General features: G+C 39.1%; 1 protein-coding gene across 1 annotated transcript in view; it reads right to left on the bottom strand.

The window, feature by feature from the left end:
- Positions 1–19352, bottom strand: part of sorl1 (sortilin-related receptor, L(DLR class) A repeats containing) — a 291127-nt gene that overhangs the window by 33780 nt on the left and 237995 nt on the right. The window contains exons 27-34 of the mRNA XM_041174224.1: positions 18655–18765; positions 16269–16400; positions 14423–14554; positions 13083–13217; positions 10910–11068; positions 8741–8896; positions 7820–7948; positions 5589–5712 (exon numbers count right to left, since the gene is read on the bottom strand). Coding sequence (XP_041030158.1) covers positions 5589–5712; positions 7820–7948; positions 8741–8896; positions 10910–11068; positions 13083–13217; positions 14423–14554; positions 16269–16400; positions 18655–18765 — 1078 coding nt within the window. The remainder of the gene's footprint in view (positions 1–5588; positions 5713–7819; positions 7949–8740; positions 8897–10909; positions 11069–13082; positions 13218–14422; positions 14555–16268; positions 16401–18654; positions 18766–19352) is intronic.

Genomic DNA, 19352 nt, shown 5'->3' with positions numbered 1-19352 from the left:
AGGTGCATAACTAGGGAAGTAGAGAGGGTTTTAAACTAAATGCTGGGGCAAAGGATCAAATTTGCAAAGATGTGATAAATCAAAACATAGAGAAAAGAGAAAGGTATTAATATGGGAAATGATAAACAAACCATGATAGGAAGGGACAGAGAGCACAGGGAGTACAAATATAAGATGAGGCTACAGGTTGCAAAAACAATAAAAAGGAGAAAACTAAAGGCTCTGTATCTGAATGCACATAGCACTCAAGCCAAAACAGATGAACTGAGTGTGCAAATAGAAATAATAAGAACGATCTGATAGCCTTCACAGAGACATAGCTGCAGGGTGACACAGGTTAGGGCCTGAATATTGAAGGGTATGTGACATTTAGGAAGGACAAGAAGCTAGGAAAAATTGGAGGGTGGCTCTGTTAATTAATTACGCTATTAACACAGAGGGGGATGACTTAAGTTGAGGAAACCAGGGTAAATAAATAGTTTGGGTAGAGATGAGAAATGATAATAGGCAAGTCGTCACTAGGCCCCCTAACTGTAACCATACAGTAAGATAGGGTATAAAGGAAGAGCTAATGGGAGCTTGTCAAAAAAGGTCCAATAATCATAAGGAATTTTAATCTGTATGTCGACTGGGACAATCAGATGGGCAAAGGTATCCTAGATGAGGAATTCAGAGTATTTTTGGGATAGTTTCTTACAACAGTACATTCTGGCACCAGCCATAGAGCAGACTATACTAGGTCTGGTATTATGCAATGAGTTAGGATTAATGACCTCAGTGAAGACATCCCTAGGCAGCAGCGACCATTATATGATTGCAATACATTCAGTTTGAGGGAGAGAAGAGTGGGTCCAAGACTAGTATTTTATAACTTAAATAAGGGAAATAATAAGGGCTCCAAAGCAGAACTAGCTAAAGTGAACTGGCAAATTAGGTTGAGGGTCAGCAAAGATGCAGTGTCAGACATTTAAGGGGATATTTCAGAATATTGTACAGAGATTAGATGCATTACAACAAGAAAGAAAAATTTCAAGGGGAGAACCAACTATTTGCGGTTAACTAAAAAATTAAAGCTAGTATCAAATTTAAAGGATAAAGCATATAATTACATGAAGATGGGTGGCAGGTCAGAAGATTAGGCAGAATATAAAATCAAAGAATGACCAATAGATTGATGAAGGATGGAAAAATGGAAAAATTAGAGTATGAGAGAAAGCTAGCTAGAAATACAAAATCAGATAGTAAGAGTTTCTATAGATATTTAAATAAGAAAAGGACCAAAGTCAGCATTGGGCCTACAGAAAATGAGTTTGGAAATTAATAATAGAAAATAAGGAGATGGCAGATGAATTCAATAGTTATTTTGTATCAATCTTCACCATAGAAGAAACAAGTAGCATCCTAGAAATCACTAAATCAGGAAATGGGAAGGAGGAAATCGGGGAAAATCACAATCACCAAGGAAGTGGTATACAGAAAATTGTTGGAGTTGCGGACTGACAAGTCTCCAGGTCCTGATGGGCTTCATCCTAGGGACTTAAAAGAAGTGGCTAGTGAGATAGTTGATACATTGTGTCAGGGCGATACAATAATTTTCATAATGTTATTTGGAATTTAATGTAAAGTCGCGCGTGTGGCCGTGTGGGCGGTGTAGTCTGTGCGTGCGCGCGTGTCGTCTGTGCGGTGCCGAGTGTGTGGTGTGCGCCGAGTGTGTGGTGTGCGCCGAGTGTGTGAGAGTCTCATGTGTGTGTGTGTGTGTGTGTGTGTGTGTGTGTGTGTGTGTGTGTGTGTGTGTGTGTGTGTGTTAATTGAATTACAGACAGTTGGTCTGGATGCTTTGATGTATCAGACGGGAAACTAGGTTTGAAATGCTAAGTAGGTAAACATGGGGGAAGCTTGTGAGGTGTAAAGGTAACATTTGCTTTTTTAAATAAATCGGACTAGCTTGAATTCAAAAGAGGGCGTGAAATGTTTCACTTAGCCAAGAGAAGTTAAGACACTGTTTTTCCCAAAGATTACTGGTAAAATTGATACTGTGATAGATTTTTATTATTAGAGAGGTAAAGTCCAAAGACAATCAGAATTTACATTCAAAGGGGAAAATATATATAAAAAAAAGAGAGAAGGCTGTGTGCAAGGGAAGGCACTCTAAGATCTAACAAGTGTGAAAAGCCTCCAACCTCTGTAGCCAAACTGCTGCCTGCAAGAACTTAAGAAAACTCTCTTTGAATTCAAATGTTCGGGGTGCCATATTACTTTACCTGGGTCTGTTAAAATCTGTGTGTTTTTACTGTTGCCTGACTGAAGGTGTAACTGGGAGTTAGGAGTTATCATAGTAGGAATTTGTAGACCTATGTATGTGCTTAACATTATTTATTTTAATTCAAAGCCCACATCTCGAAATAAGTACACATTGAAAATAGTTGTGGCAGCTGCTTCAAGTTTCCCTCTGGGATTTGGGCAGCTTGACATTTACCATCTACCTGCCATAACACATGGGAATTTGGAAAAGTAAAACCATTGATTGGTAAATAGAAAATGTAATTCCTTTATTCAAAAAGGGAGGGAGACAGAAAGCCGGAAACTACAAGCCAAATCGCTTAACCTCTGTCATAGGGGAAAATGTTAGAATCTATTATTAAAGATGTTAAAGTAGGGCACTTGGAAAAATTCAGGGTAATCAGGCAGAGTCAACATGGTTTTGGAGAAAGGGAAATCATGTTTAACCAATTTATTGGAGGTCTTTGAAGTAGCAACATATGCTGTGGATAAATGGGAACCAGTGGATGTACTGTACTTGGATTTCTTGAAGGCATTGATAAGGTGTCACAATAAAAAACCTATTGCGAAAAGTAAAAGCTCATCAGTGTAGCGGGTAACATGCTGGCATGGATAGAATATTGGCTAGCTAATAGGAAAAAGAGGGTAGGTATAAATGGGTCTTTTTCTGATTGGCAAGATATAATGAGCAATGTGCCACAGGAATCAGTGCAATCAGTCATATAGATGACTTGGATGAAGGGACCAAAGGTATGGTTGCTAAATTTGCTGACGGCACAAAGAGAAGTAGGAAAGTAAGTTGTGAAGAGGACATAAGGAGCCTACAAAGGGCTAAGTGAGTGACCAAGTAACGTGGCAGTGTGTGAAATTGACAATTTTGGCAGGAGAAATAAAAAGGCATATTGTCTGAACAGTGAGAGATTGCAGAGCTCCGAGATGCAGTGATTTAGGGGTCCTAGTACACAAATTGCAGAAGGCATACTAGCAAGGTACAGCAAGTAATTAGGAAAGCTAATTGACTGTTATTGTTTATTACGAGGGGAATTGAATACAAAAAGTAGGAGCTTGGCCTAAATAGCCAAGTGGTTATGGTACTGGGTTTGTAACCCAAGATCAAGAGTTCAAATCTCACAATGGCAAAACTATGAAACAATGTAACTTCATCTGAAACAGATGGAAACGGGTTTGTACTCGAAAGAGTTACAAAAGTAGGAAGGTTATGCTTCAGTTGTACAGGGCATTGGTGAGACCACATCTGGAGTACTGTCTACATAATTGGTCTCCTTATTTAAGGAAAGATGTAAACGTGTTGGAAGCAGTTCAGAGAAAGTTTACTAAACTGATCCCTGGATTGGACGGGTTGTCTTAAAGGTTAGACAGACTAGGCTTGTATCCACTGGAGTTCAGAAGAGTAAGAGGTGACTTGATTGAAACATAAGGTCCTGAGGGGTCTTGACATGGTCGCTGTGGAGAGGATGTTTCCTCTTGTGGAGGAATCTAGTACTGGGGGCCACTGCTTAAAAAATGAGCAATTGCCCATTTAGGACAGAGATGAAGAGAATTTTTTTCTGAAAGCTGAGTGTCTTTGAAACTCTCTGCCAAGGCAGTGGAAGCAGAGTCTTTGAATATTTTTAAGGCAGAGGTAGACGGATCCTTGATAAGCAAGGAGGTGAAAGGTTATCGGGGGTAGGTGGGAATTTGGAGTTGAGGTTACAGTCAGATGACCCATGACCTCACTGAACGGCAGCACAGGCTCGAATGGTCAAGTGGCCTACTCCTGCTCCCAACTCGTATGCTTGTATTAATGTTGCAGTACATTGTCCAAATTTGGCAGCCTTTTTAAAAGGTCTGTATATTGCAAATTCCAGCATATTTCACAACATACATTCTGCTTTCCCACAATGCCAATTTCCATTCAAAAGGCAGCTGAAAGAAAGCTGTTCCACTGCTTGCTTTGTTAGAAAATGGAATAGGTCTTAACCAACATGATGGAGCCAAGGAGAAAAAACTGATTTAAAATGCCAAAAAAGTCTTTATTCTGAAACTAATTAAAATCCTCCATACTGCCAGATGTAAAAAAAATCTACTGAATGCCAAAGGCAAAAAGAAAGTATTTTGCATTAAAAAAATAGATTCTGCAGCCAAGGCACAGACAGCTATATAAAAAATTTTCACAAATCTGTAAAATAGAACATATGATCAATTTCCCTCCACTGTTACGTACAAAGTTCATTCTAACACATCATGTCAAAGGAGCATAATCATTAGTGTGAGTGAGGTGAGCATCCCAACTGAATTGGAAAACCAGCCATTCAGTACAATGGGCTAAAGTCAATACTGGATCGATGATGAAATATTGAAACAGCAGCAAATAATATTGACAGCGTATCAGAGTTTATGGATACTATTAGCAATATTTTCTCAAGTACCAGTTCAATTCCTAGAAATATTAATAAATGCCAAACATAGTTGTCAATTATTGTAAAACAAGAATATAAAGAACTGCAGCCCTCTCCAATATGGGCCATCAACAACTTTCATGGTAACCAATGTATACCTTGTAAAAATTTCCCAGAACTATCACATCACTCGGTGTTCAATTATACTGTTCTAACTCCTAAAGGTTGCCGGCACGCCAATCTCAAATTAAAATGAAAACTTAATGAAAAATTAATGTAGCAACTCTTCACACCTCTTACAAATATCTTAAAGCATTATAAGCGCAACTACAGTTATGTAGGCAAATATGGCAGCTATTCTATGAATAGCAAAAATAAAACAATTTACATGATCATTTAGTCTTTTATAGTATTGTTGGTGGGAGCACATTGAACAGAACACCTGGTAGCTCTTCCAATAGTGCCATGGGATCATTACAGATAAACCAGAGTAAATCAAAAGTCTAATTAGCTGCAATGTCTGCAGGCCAGCCGCTCTCCAAGAGAAAGCTAACAATGTTGTATATGGTAGGAAGCATGCCTCCAGCTGGCCTAACAGAACACAGCTTTGAGACTGAAGATGCAGTATGCAGCTGACTTTAAAGCCCATCCTTCAATTTGGAAATAAATTACTCCTAGATGCACACAGACAGTTTCAGTTAAAAATTTAACAGGTTCTACTCTTTCCCTTTCAAATCAATAAATTGTGAACTGAAATGACAAATTTCATCATTTTGGCCCCGAATGTGGATTCCCTTAGAGGTGGATAAATAAATGAGAACTGAAAGTAAATGGCAGTTCCAGGCAACATCCAAATTCTAAAAGGAAAGGGAGGAGTGGTGTAAGACAGAAGAGCTGTGGGATTATTACCTGTAGAGTACAACATAGGTACATGATGGTGGAAAATTCTTTGGGCTCTCCCACATTAGAGAAACTGCGCCATTAAAATCAAATGCCCAACGGAAATGGTGAACTTTATATGACATACCGTCAGCTTAAAACAAAAATAAAAGCACAAAATTAGTGCCAGAAATGTTTATAATGCTGCACAAAATATTACTCTACCCTTGATAACTGGACCATTTTGGATATATTCATTTCAGACATGCAGTAATACTACAACAATCCTATTATTAAATAACCTTCTGGGCAAAGGCAAATAAGTTTGCTGGAAATCTGAACTAAAAACAAAATGTTGGAAGTATTCAACAAGTCAGGCAGCAGTAGTGGAGAGTAAAATAGAGTTAACATTTCAGGTCAATAACGTTTTGTCAGAACTGGAAAATGCTATAGATGCAATATGCTTTCGAGTACAGGGGCATAAGAAGTTGGGGGGTGGTGGGGGAAAGAAAGGGGAGGAAAGAACAAAAAAGGTTAGGCCTGATAGGATGGAAGGCAGAAGTGATGAAATAACAGAATGGGACCATGGTGCTGGTCATTTACTAAGATCCCTGATGCCCTTGCCATGCCAGTTTAAGTCTGCATAGTATCATAGAATGATACAGGACAGGAGGTCATCCAATCCATTAGGCCTGTGCCAATTCTTTAGCAGAGCTTTCCAATTAATGCTACTTCCCTGATCCTTCCCCACAGCCCTTGTAAATGTTTCTTGTCAATCACCTTAACTGTGTCCTTTCTAGAAGCTGTTTCTCTTTATTTACTCCATCAAACTATTCACTTCTAGAAGGTCACTGCATAAAATATGTTAAAGCTGAGGGATACAGGAAAACGTCTAATTAATGGGGCACATCTTAGGATATCCTGCTCCAGTAAGATCCAACCAATTGTGCTTACTATTGGAGCACAAGAATTCCCCCAAATCAGGGATCAAAAGAAAATGGTGACACAGACCTGGAAATAGAGGACAGATGCTGAAATAATCATTTACATAATAGGCACTGGAAGTGGCATCTACTGAATTACCTCCATAAACCTAAATGCTTTAAAAGAAAATGCACGAGCGCTCTATGGTTGCACATACAGTACAACTGCAGCACTGCTGCAAAGGGGATTTGGACAGAATCTCTGGAAGGAGGTGTCAGGTAGCCACTTACTCAGGACTTAGTCAGGCCCCAACTCTGGATTGGCCCAGCAATTTCTCATCATCAAAGCAAATCTGTTTTGCTCAACAATGCTACAGTTTCAAGATAAACGTAGACTTGGACTCAGTCACTCTTCATCATCCTGTGGTATTCTTTAGATCTAATCAGAGTGGATTATGGGCGTCATTTATCATTCACAATATCACAAGAGTGTGACACGAGTATTGCATCCTTTTGTTTCAACTGTAGGATTTACAAGCTGCTGCTTCCAACCTCCCTCTATCCAACAGTTCCAAAGTATGCCAACAAACAGTGACAGATATTTCCAATCTCAAACTTATAATAAGCAGGACTACTTTAACATCTTTGCGAGAATTAAGCAAAGACCAATGTTAAACTATCACTTTTTTAAAAAAAAAAGCTTCCAAATGAGGAAAATACATTTAGTAGGTTTAATTTCTGCTACCAAAACATTTTTTCTCCCCTCAATTCTACTGCAGCCCCAAATTGCTAATTCTTGCTTTTGTGCATGGCTGTCTTTGGTGCCTACTGGTCAACTAGACAATCATTAAGGATATTGAAAACAAGCCTAACCCTGTCTGCACCCAACATCCCTCCCCTGCCCCATACACATGCAGTCTCCAATAAGGATTTCTAGTTAGAGATCAGGAGCAGAAACCCTAATTAATATTTCACTATTGTACAAGGTTTGAGGCCAAACTATTATCAACAGGATCCAAGCTTTAGGACCTTATTGGTCCATGTGGCAATTACATGTTTAGTAACTAAAGCCATTGCAGAAGCAATAATTCTATTTAAACTAAAAGTTTGTCCTGTTAGATCCAGCACTGTGGGTGCACCTATACCACAGGGGCTGCAGAGGTTAAGAAGGCAACTCACCATCACCTTCTCAAGGGCGATTAGGGATGGCCAATATAGGTTGGCCTAGCCTGCAACCCCCAAATCCTGTGAATGAATTAAAAAAAATTCTTCCCCTTAAAAAAAAGTTGGTCAGATTGAGCTAGATACACAGCCTCTTACCCCCAACTCGTGACTTACCTGAGCAGTTCTTCTCATCACTGTTATCGGAACAGTCCAGAAAGCCATCACAGCGTTCCAGTTGGCTTATGCAGGTCTCCCCATCCTCACAAACAGTTCCATTCAAACACAGTAATGGAATATGGGTAGCTGTTTCAATAGAATGAATGAGATTTTTTTCAAGCTTTTGCTCCAAGTTAGATATAGTGAAAATAAAACATGAAACACCAAGCAAGTCAATGTACATTTGAAGCTTAAAGGCTAACATATATCATGCTGATAAAGGGTTAGACTTATAAGCATTATCCCTCCCTTTCTCTTTGAGGCACTAATATTCCCAGTTTTCTGAAATTTAAATTTTGCAGTTTTCTACACATTTCTATCGAAAGCAATGCTGTTTTAATTTTTTTTTAAATGTCACAATAGACTTACAATTGTTATCCCTATTTTCTCTAATACTATAGATGGTTTCTCAGCCAAGAGAGTATGCTGCAGCCATCTCCTCCCATAATGGAAATCTTGTGATTGTTGCATAAGGTGTACAGTAGTGAGTTTGCATCTTTTTTTTCCCCTTTCATGGTATAAAATACTTGACCTTTCATTCATACGGATCAAATCACTAACTCAGCTTATTGGTTACGGGAAAACATAAAGGGACAGTTTTCATGCCAGTCACTGGCATGGTGCACGTACAGACATAATAGGCAAGGAGTCATTTTGAACAATTGCAAATCTTTTCATTTGATAGGAGGTTGGAGTGGAGTGAAGGGCGAGGTTGAGAAGAGACATTAACCAGCTACAGAAATCTGACTGGCCTGAACCAGCTTGAATTTAAATTATTTCTTGCTTCTGTATTGAAAGGTTGCTTAAAAGGTTTCAAACCGTTAATTGCGATTTAACAACAGTCTGATGCAGGACTTTTGTTTTAGTAGGAGTACTTACGACAGTTCATTTCATCCGACCCATCACGGCAATCTCGATGACTGTCACACCGTTTCCAGTTGGGGATACAGTTATGGCCTCGAACACAACTGAACTCCGAGAAGCTACACCTTCCAGCAGGTTTCGCAGACGTGGTGGATGTGGTTGTTACGTTTACTGCCAACATACAACATAAACTCAGTCTGGTATTTAAGAGACAGCGAATTCCATACCCAGTGGATAAACGAGGTTTTTATCAATCAACTTGGATTGCAAGTAAAAAGTGGTTTACAAAAGGAGGAGGATTTTTTTTTTAAAAAAGAAAAATTTTTAATATTTGATTTAGTGTGTGCTTGAAATGATCTATATTAGCAGTAAGAAACGAAACATTTCTGGGAATATGTCAGGTTGTACAACTTCTTGGGTCAGTTACAACAATGGCTAGACGTGGTGTAGCCCAATCTTTCAACCCTGCTCCAACCTTCGAAGAGTGAAACATTTCCCATAGTAGCAACTTCTTAAATTTAATTTTTCCATAGCAGCATTCTATTGGCTGCAAGAGAGGTTGCCAAAATATTGCCAAATTAGCAGTTTGGTGGTCCCATACTTCCTGGAAATGGGTTTAAAATTACCTAAGCATCATACAGAAAACTTACAATCAGCAGGAAGATGAGACTTCTATTTTGTCACTCTGTGCTGGATTCAAACTGTGCTCCCAGAGATAAATGTGCTAACTCAATATACCACCCAGTTCCTCAAATTTGAGCTGCTCGCTCCTTACTTTCAGATGTAGGTCATCTGAACCATTTGATTATCTTGACACTAAACACAAGTTTAGTGAGCTATTATTCTCAATACACAGTTGTTCAGTTGAAAATAAGCATCATCAGGGCCAACTTTAAAAGGGCAGGAAAGCTCATCATTGCAAGCGATAGTCATTAAAAAATACTGTTATAGGCCAGTGGAGTGAACTGCTTTTAAGAAATGGCAAAACATTTTAATGCGAGGAAAGAAAATTAAGTCTCTGATTGATTTTTGACTGGAGATAAAATGATTTATAAGCAGCGTTTCAAACAACAGCACCATGACTAAAAAGCAACACTGAATAGTTTAGAGTTCCAGTAAGTCATGGCGCTGAATTTTTCACTGAGCAGATGGGCACGCGCCCGACCTGCTTGAGAGTAAAATGTCATGCATTGACGTCAGGAGAGTCTCCCGACATCATCTTGCACTTGCGTGATATTTTGGTCAGGTGTGTGCGGGAGTCAGCGGCGTGCCTGCCAACAATTAACAGGCCTATTAAAGGCCATTAAAGTATTAATTGAATTTAATAAGCAAATCGGCCAACAGGCCTTTGGAACTTTTATGAAACCTCATCCATGGGCGGGATGAGGTTTCCAACAGGAATTAAAAATTTAAAAATGTGGAAATGTCATTTAGAACATGTCCCTGATCATGTGACAGAGTCAGATGAGGGGACATGTTTTTAACATTTGTAAGTTTTTTTATTTTAAAAATCTTCAGCTCCCTAAGGCAGCTCTGTGCCTCAGGGGGCTTTCAATCCGCACACCCGCGTGCATGCACAAACTTCCACGCTCGCCCTCCTCCAGCCCCCACCCCGGCAGCGCTCAAGTGTTTTGGCGCACATTCCACACTGGCTGGCTGTTAATTATCCAGCCAACGGGAAATCAATTTCGGAGCCCGATCGCAGTGGGCTTCGCAACCGCTTCTGGGCCTGTCCACCAAGCCCGCTTGACGAGATAAAAATCCTGCCCATGATGTTCAACATCTCATTAGCCAATTGTTGGCACTGCACAAACATTTTTACCTTTGACCAACATAACATTTTGAAATGATTAGTTAAAAATGTATTAAAAGAATGATACTAGCTACAATATCTCAAAGGAAATCAACTTAGTGTTGAACATAAATTCTTTTGTTTAAAAGTTATTGAGTCCTGACAATCATCTGAAACTGTTGTGGTAGATTTCAAACTTCCTTGATCAAAACTAACATAACAATATCAGGGGATAAAACATATTGCTGCTTTGCACTTCCTGACAGTGACAGATGTTTCAAACTCAGATACTGCACAGCTTCAAAGAACCTCATTTATTTACCAAAAATTTCCAAAGAAGCCAAAATCTCAAGTACCGCAAGGGTAGGCCAACCATCTCTATTTTTACTTACCTGAAAAGGTGGGGCAACCTTCCTCATCAGAACCATCTGGGCAGTCTTCATAACTATCACACACCCAACGGTTTACGATACATCCCCCAGAATTACATCGGAAATGGTTGGGACCACAACTCGATGGAGCCTCAGTAGTATGTTGAGCAGGATTCCAACCTAAAACAATTGTAAATATTTAAGAATGTCAAGTCTTTAGGCTTTGGATTAAGAAATAACTTCTAGGGCCTGAAGTAAATCAGCAACTATAAACTGCACTTCTGTATCTAAAATTAACCCTTTTGTTTACTGCTAATTTTTCCCTCCATGCTCAAATCATTCATTCATTGCTGAGCTATGGTTCCATGAGCACCAGCCGAGGCAAGGAAAATAGAAACTAATCACACCCATAAAATTTCTACACACGTCTTCACTGTCTTCTGCACTCACAATGAGGGGGGATGAAAGTTTTCCTTTCTCTCGCTTTCCTTGCGAAGCACTTGTTTGGATAGTGCTTATTTATGCACAATAGTAAGAATTTAAAATACATTTTGCCACCTTTTTGGATTCTTCTGCTACCATTGTGAAAAATACCCTGGACTCAATCATCAGGATTACTGTGGCCACACATTTACACTGAGGTACAATTTTGTGCAGTGTGAAGTTCCTTGAGTAATAAAATACTACGAAAGTGCTGACATAAATTAAAGTGAATGGCTATGTTTTACAATAAGTCCTCCTGCCAGTTGAAAAACCAAATCTAGATAACATTGCATAGAATTGATGTGAAGAAAGTTACATTTGCAAGGGCTTGATGTTACCTGTTTGTGCATGCAAACATTGGTCACCAGCTCCAAGAGTTAGTAACCAACAAAACAAGCTCTCTAACTGGATTAAATCCATAACTAGACTTTGTAGCCTGCAGAACTAAATAAATGCATTAATGAGTATGACATTAAATCATATCTTAATCCAATAAGGGAAATTTCCTTCACTTAATTTGCCCATTATTCATACCTCCTTCACAGCCATTTAATATTTTTCACATCCTAGAAATCCATTTGTTTCTTTTTACCATCCAAAATTACAGCCTGATTCAGTAGATCTCACATCAATTGAATAAGATCATAAGATGAAGCCCGAATGACTTGAATATATAAAGTCAACTGAAACTTCAGTGCAGTAATGAGAATGTTGCATTGTTGGAGTTGATGCTAAACCAAGACCCATGTTCACCTGAGCAGGTAAACAAAGTCACCTCACTGTACTGCCCAAGAAACAGCAAGGAAATCTCCTAGAGTCCTACCCAACTTTCAATCATTAATCCTCTCCAACAAAAATTTAGCTGTAAGTAAATGGGTGCTAAGTGGGCTGGTCATGTTTACCTATTCAAGTGACTAAAGTTCAAAAGTAATCCATATGCTAAGGATATGAAGGGTGCTGCAAGCTTCTACTTCAATTAACACCCACACAGACACATACAAACACCCACACACACACATACAAACACCCACCCCTTTTGATCCAGTCTCTGTCCCCTAGAAAAAGGCATTCTCATCAAAACCTATAAAATACTGAAGGGGCTCGATAGAGTAGACATGGAGAAATTGTTTCCATTGGCCGGGGGACCTAAAACACAGGGGCAGTCTCAGGATAAGGGGACAATCATTTAGGACTGAGATGAGGAGAAATTACTTCACTGAAAAGGGTTGTGAATCTTTGGAATTCTCTATTCTAGAGGGTTGTGGATGCTCCATCGTTGAATACATTTAAGTCTGGGATAGACAGATTTTTGGTCTTTCAGGGATTTAATAAATACAGGGAGCAGGCAGGAAAATGGATTTGAAGCCCAAGATCAGCCATGATCATACTGAACGACAGAGCAGGCTCAATGGGCCGTGTGATCTACTCTTGCTCGTATTTCTTGTGTTATTGTTTTGCCTCAAAGCACTGTAGCAAACTTTCATCACAATACAGAATTCTATTATTCAACTACAATTAAATAATATCATGCTCTTAAAATGTAAGATGGATAAACGCAAATAAGCAGTTATTTTATGGTAAGTCACAGAATGCAGAGGTACATTTTAAAAGGGCACATAATCTGAAATATTTGTAAAATATTTAGTTCATCTGGTGCCCTATATCACCACACCATATTCATAATCAAATTAATTAGATTTAATTTTTATACCAGGGCAGCCATCTTCATCAGACCAGTCTCCACAGTCATTCTCTCTATCACATTTCCACCATGTTGGAACACAATTTCCATTCCGGCAGCTAAACTGAAAATATCTTGAGCAAGAAGGTTCTTCAGTAGGATTTCCTGCAAAGATGCAAAAGCCAAATAAACAGCTGGTAAGGAAAGGTTTTTAATATAAAAGCATGATACTGCAGATGCTGGAAATCTGAAATGAGAACAAAAAACGCTGGAAAAACTCGGCAAGTCTGGCAGCATCTGTGGAGGAAGAAACAAAATTAATGTAGAGTCTGTATGTCTCTTCCTCAGGGGAAGGAAAGGCTTTTTTTGGACATAGGTTAGTGAGAAACAAGAAAAATGATTTACACTGTATTGTAAGCCCAACAACAACTTCCCAAAGAATCAGCCAACAATGGATCCTATGGTTAGAAAATCTAGTAAGTAATTAACTTCAATTAACTGGATAACTCAAACCACTATTTCACCTTAATGATAGCTTGTTTGAGGATAATTAACAATTGCTCTTGAAATAGAATCTTCCTTCGCATTGCACTACTAATAGACTAGACATCAATCCTCCACATTCCTGATAGCAAATATCAATATCACACATTAAGTATTAAATCTGAAAGTTGGGCTCTAAAATTTTGAACTGTTTAGCGCCACAGTGAACTTTGAGACCTAAGTGTTTCAATGTGGAGTCACTTAAGTGTTGGAGTTCTGGAGCCAAGTGCAAACATGGTAACCCAATACTCAAGCCTGGTAGCTTCACAGTAACATGGAAATGTAGATCAACCACCAGCAATCTGGTTCACTAATGGCTGCTGGAGAGGTAGACCAGTCAATGGGGTTGCAATTGTTCTCACTGCATTCCAGATAATCCTACAAATTAAGTCTTAAAAAGGTGGAATAGACAAGCAGCAGAAACCTCATCAGGTACACTGCATATTTGAGCTTGCTGACCTCCAACAAGTCCATGTGCATACTCAGCAGTATGCAAGCCATAGCACTGCATTGAAATCTCTCTAGATGGTGTTAATTGGGTATTAGGGGGGTTGTAATGTATTCCTCTTGGGACAAAGTGTGCAATCAATATTGGGCAAATAGGACAGATTGCTCAGAATCAAACATTTTAATACAAGCCCAATTTATTCCACTCAGCTGACCAAAAATAATAAATTATGAAACATAGCTCAACTTCAGTAAAGTTCCCACTGGTAACTGAGCTACATTATTTGCAATTAGGTATTTTGATTGGCAGTTTCTGACATGCATAGATTTGAGCATGCTGAACTACAACCACACTTTAGATAAGTATTTTTTCCACTTACTGCAATTTGCTTCATCGGAGTAGTCTCCACAATCATCTACGCCATCACATTTCCATTCCATGCTGATGCATACCCCATTCGAGCATCTGAAACTGGAGGGTTCACAAGTTCTACTGAACTCTCCTGTCTGTGCTATAAATAAAAGATCAATAGCCAAGTGTTAACATCATTTATTAATTATGAACTGCTAGTCTAATAACCTAGTTGCATAGCATCGACCTAAAGAAAATCACACTGGCAAGCTACAGGCCTCAATAGTGTGTTGGCAAGCATTGGCGACCAGCTCAAAGTTTAGAGCACTCCTGTGTGCTTCTCACCTGTAGCAATTTAACTGGAAGAACCTTCAGATTTGCAGGACTATTAATTTGTTTATAGATGTCTAAACTATTCTTTATAGGTGAAAAAAAAAATGCTTGACCTAAGCCAAAGTTCAAACAGGCATGTTATTGTTTTGGAGTGGACTCTTCAGAACTAGAGAAGTTTTTCCTTTTCTCTTCTGCAACTTGACTGACCCGCATGGGTCCTAGCCAGACAAGTCAATTTCCTAGTTTGTTGCAATAGTAAACTGCACTGTTTTGTATCAGTAAACACCTGCAATACTCCTGCCTGCAAAAGGATCCCCAAGCTTCAGGTACTGCCGGCCTGTGTTGTCATGTCTTGGAGCTGAGCCCTAACGGCAAGTGTGATCACACTCTATATTGGATAAACCTGTGGAACTTGTCAAAAGTTGGCTGGGTGGCTAATTTTGGTAACAGATTTTGATGCTGGGCAGACACGGCTGATCAAAATAAACTTTTTTTCTAGCATTTTTTTGTTCTTTCCATTTCAGATATACAATTTTTCTTTTTAAAATCTACCCTTTCTGGTAACTACATTGCCATCTAACTTGCAGTTAAGAATAAGTTTTAGCTCCTACAATTATAATCACTGCTGGGAAACCTTTCGTCACATTTGAGATTGAACTAGTGATTCAATTATTTTTCCTGAGAAAAACTGAAACAGGATAATGAAACGACATTCTTTGTAATCTGAGAGTTTCAATGCATTTTTCAAATTCCAACCACCCAGTAGGTATTTTAACCAATTACCTTTGTTATTTTGGGATGTGCTTGGTTTGAGTTTAATGTTTCTCATATGTACAATAAACATAACTGTAGATTATAGTCAGTTGTGAAAACAATCTTGAAATAGATATTTGCTACATATTCAGTTTGCAAAGATATATCTTTATGGCAGATGATTATTCTCCTTTCTACACTGCACAATAGATGCTGGAAAAGTTTCACCAGCAAACTAAAGTACTTAGAACGAAATAGGCTCTTATGGCCTAGCTTACATTTTCCTGTTGGGTAAAAGCCCATAAACTGGTATAATACTAGATCAGTCTAGAAAATCCTGCATTTGATTCCTGCTTGGCATTGAATTTGCTGATGTCAACCAGGTTTGCATGTGGGGCACTATAACTATCCCTAGTCCCCTGGGTGGCAAGTGGGCAAGAAAGGGATGGGTAAGGACATTCAGCCACAGTACTTGCTCCTGATCGTTATTTACCTACCTCTCCTGGAAGGACAGGAGCACATGTTAGGTGAGCAAAGATCAGACTCTGATGTGATGCCATATGAGATTGAATAAGTCAGTCACCACTCAGATTATACATTAAATTTGGTCACATGATTAGGTAGTAGAAAGTACACCTTTCTCCCCAACACATGATCAAGTGGTCCAATTTGACTACAGATGTTACAGCAGAAATACTTTTAGCATGTCACCCTCAGCATATTTTTGTACTGTAGTTTTAATATGGTGGAGTTTTAATATGATACAGTATTACTAAACAAAAACATACAACAGGATGCATAATTTGGATCTTCATCTGAACCATCGTCGCATTGTGGGGTTCCATCACACACCATGAAGCTGTGCAGGCACCGACGTCTGTCCTCACAGACAAAATCCACATACTGAGAGCACAACGGATCTGGAAAGCAGATGATAGAACACGGTAAGCCTCTACGTTTAATTATTAAATAAGAACAGCAACTTGCTTTCCAGGTACTGATGAGGAGATACCTCAATGTGCTTTACATTAAAGGTAACAGACATTAGAAAGCACAATAATGCCTCACTGTTCATCCCTGGGAAAATAGGAATTGCAAATACTTTGCCAGTCCCTTTCAGGCATTGTAGAAACATAGGAGGAGGAAAAGGCCATTCAGTTCTTTGAGCCTGCTCTGCCATTTGATAAGATCATGGCTGATCTGGTTGTGATCTCAACTCCACTTTGCTGTCTGCCTCCTATGACCCTTGACCCCTTGTCCATCAAAAACTATCTCAGCCTCAGATAAATTCAATGACCCAGCCTCCACTGCTTTCTGGGGAACAAAATTCCACAGGTTAATGATAGTCAGAAAAAAAATTCTCCTCATCTCCATCTTAAATGAGAGATCCCCTATTTTTAAACTGGGTCCTCTAGTTCTCGTCTCTACAACAAGCGAAGCATCCTTTCAGCATCCACCCTTAGGGTCTTGTGTTCCAATAAGATCACCTCATTTTTCTAAACTCCAATGTATATGGGCCCAACCTGTTCAACCTTTCTTCATAATATAAGCTCCTCATCCCAGGAGTGTGTCGCGTGGACTTTCTCCGAATTGTTTCTAATACAATTATATCCTTTTTCAAATAAGAAAAACTGTACACAGTACTCCAGATGTGGTCTCACCAAGGCCATGTACAGTTGTAGTAAAACTTCCCTACATTTATATTCTATCCCCCTTGCAATAAATGCCAACATTGCTTTTGCCTTCCTAAATCACTTGCTGTACCTGCATGCTAATTTTGTGATTCATGTACCAGGACATTCTGATCCCTCTATACCACCAGGTTCTGTAATCTCTCTCCATTTAAATAACATAATCCTATTCTATTCTTCCTGCCAAAGTAGACAAATTCACATTTTCGCACATTATATTCTATCTGCCAAATTTTTGCCCACTCACTTAACCTACCTAAACCCCTTCGTAGACTCTTTACCTTACTCTTACTTATCTTGGGGCAGAATATTACATCCTGCGGGCAGGCGTACGCTCAACCTGATCAGGTGTAAAACCACGAGATGGGCAAGTGTCCTGATATCATCGTGCACTCACGCGATATTTCGCTCGGCGGGTGCAAAAGTCGGAAGCCTGTTCACCAACAATTAAGCGGGCAAATAAGCCCATTAACGGTGCAGTCGTCTGATTTTTCATGGCCCGTCCAATCTTACGGATGGCAGACTGGCGAATCGGCCAAGCGGCCTTTACATTTTTCATCAAATCTCATCCAAAGGTGGGATGAAATCTTCATTGAATTGAAATAAATATGTGGACAGCATTTTTTTTTAAATGAGGTATGCTTTTAGGTGATTGATTGTGATGGATGGAATTTTTTTTTTTTTGCAGCTTTTTACACTTTTATTTCATCATTTGCAAGTCTGGAGCTCCCCGAGGCAGCTGTCTGCCTCCAGGGAGCTCTTGCGCAGCGCTCACCCGCACCCACAGTGACATCATCACCCGCCCTCCCACCCCACCCCAACAGCACTGAGCTTTACAGCATGCGTTTCACACTGACTGGCTGTTAATAGGCCAGACAGCGTGAAATCGCGGTTGGGGGTCTGTTTTCTGACCACTCCCTGGCCCACTGATCGTACAAGCCCGCCAAGGGTAAAATTCAGGCCTTGGCGTCATCAGCAAATTTAGCTACCATACATTTGGTCCCTTCCTCCAAGTTATTGTCTGAATTTTAAGTCAGTAACTTGAGTTTTTTTTTAAAAAGTTGGTTAAATCCAGAGGAAGGAAAAACAACCATGTCATTTGGGTATGAACACACACAAAAAAAAATAAATTCCTATAGCAAATCAATGCTAGAGAGCAAGTTTTACAGCAATTTAAGTTAGTAAAATGCTGGTGGTCAAAATTAACAGTTAATTAGCTTTTAACTATGCTGATGAAGAAAGGTACCACTAGGTTGTCTTAGGGCAGGCCTCCAATCTTTTCTGCTCGTGATCAAATATGCCCGAGTATTTTTGTATCCACTGGACTCAACCAAGTTATTAGCATTTATCTCATTATTGTGTACTATATTGGAGTTAAGAACAATATATTAAGTATTGTTGTTCCAACCTCTTTTGCATGACAAAGTTGTCAAACTAAATTATGCAAACTTAATTACAGCTGAAGAGTATAAAGAATACTCACTGCAGTTTTGCTCATCTGATCTGTCAGAACAGTCTGGTACACCATTGCAACGTTTAGTCATCGCTATACAGCTACCATTTCTACAGCTAAATCCATTACAGGTGGTCTTATCTGGGCAATATGATGGAAAAGGGAGAAAAGGCAAATGTATCAGGACGTTTTGGAGTTAATAAAAACACACATGCTCCAATCCAGCCATATCATTCAATGTAGGACATTGAATTGTACAGTTCAGAATACAAGTAACTGTAATATCGGCTTCCCAAATGACAATCGGAGCACTAATAAAGTTCTATTTAATTAGAAAGAGCAAATGCAGACAGTTTTTTGCTCCTTGCTCTGTCTCTGCACATTGTGACACAGCCGATGGTAAATGCGGAGTTGTTAAAATCCCAACTGCCACTTGTTTTGCAGTTTGTATAAATTGAGACGCGTGCTTGAAATTCAGTAGTAATAAGCCCACCAAGTTGTATAGTTTTTTTATAAAACTAGATTAAACGTTTATTAAATAAGAGAAATGATTTTAAATATATACATAGATCTACAAATTACCACTATGCTAACATCTAAATCCCCTAATCAATCTGACTCCCAGTTACACTTTTGTTAAGGCAACAGTAAGACACGTGGATTTTAAAAAACCCAGACAAAGAAACATGATACCCTGAATAAGTCAAATTCAAAGTGAGTTCTCTTCA

This window comes from Carcharodon carcharias, chromosome 25 (assembly GCF_017639515.1).
Source record: "Carcharodon carcharias isolate sCarCar2 chromosome 25, sCarCar2.pri, whole genome shotgun sequence".
Lineage (NCBI taxonomy): Eukaryota > Metazoa > Chordata > Chondrichthyes > Lamniformes > Lamnidae > Carcharodon > Carcharodon carcharias.
The sequence above is the reverse complement of the archived record's forward strand: the minus strand, read 5'-3'. Positions and strand labels throughout refer to the sequence as shown.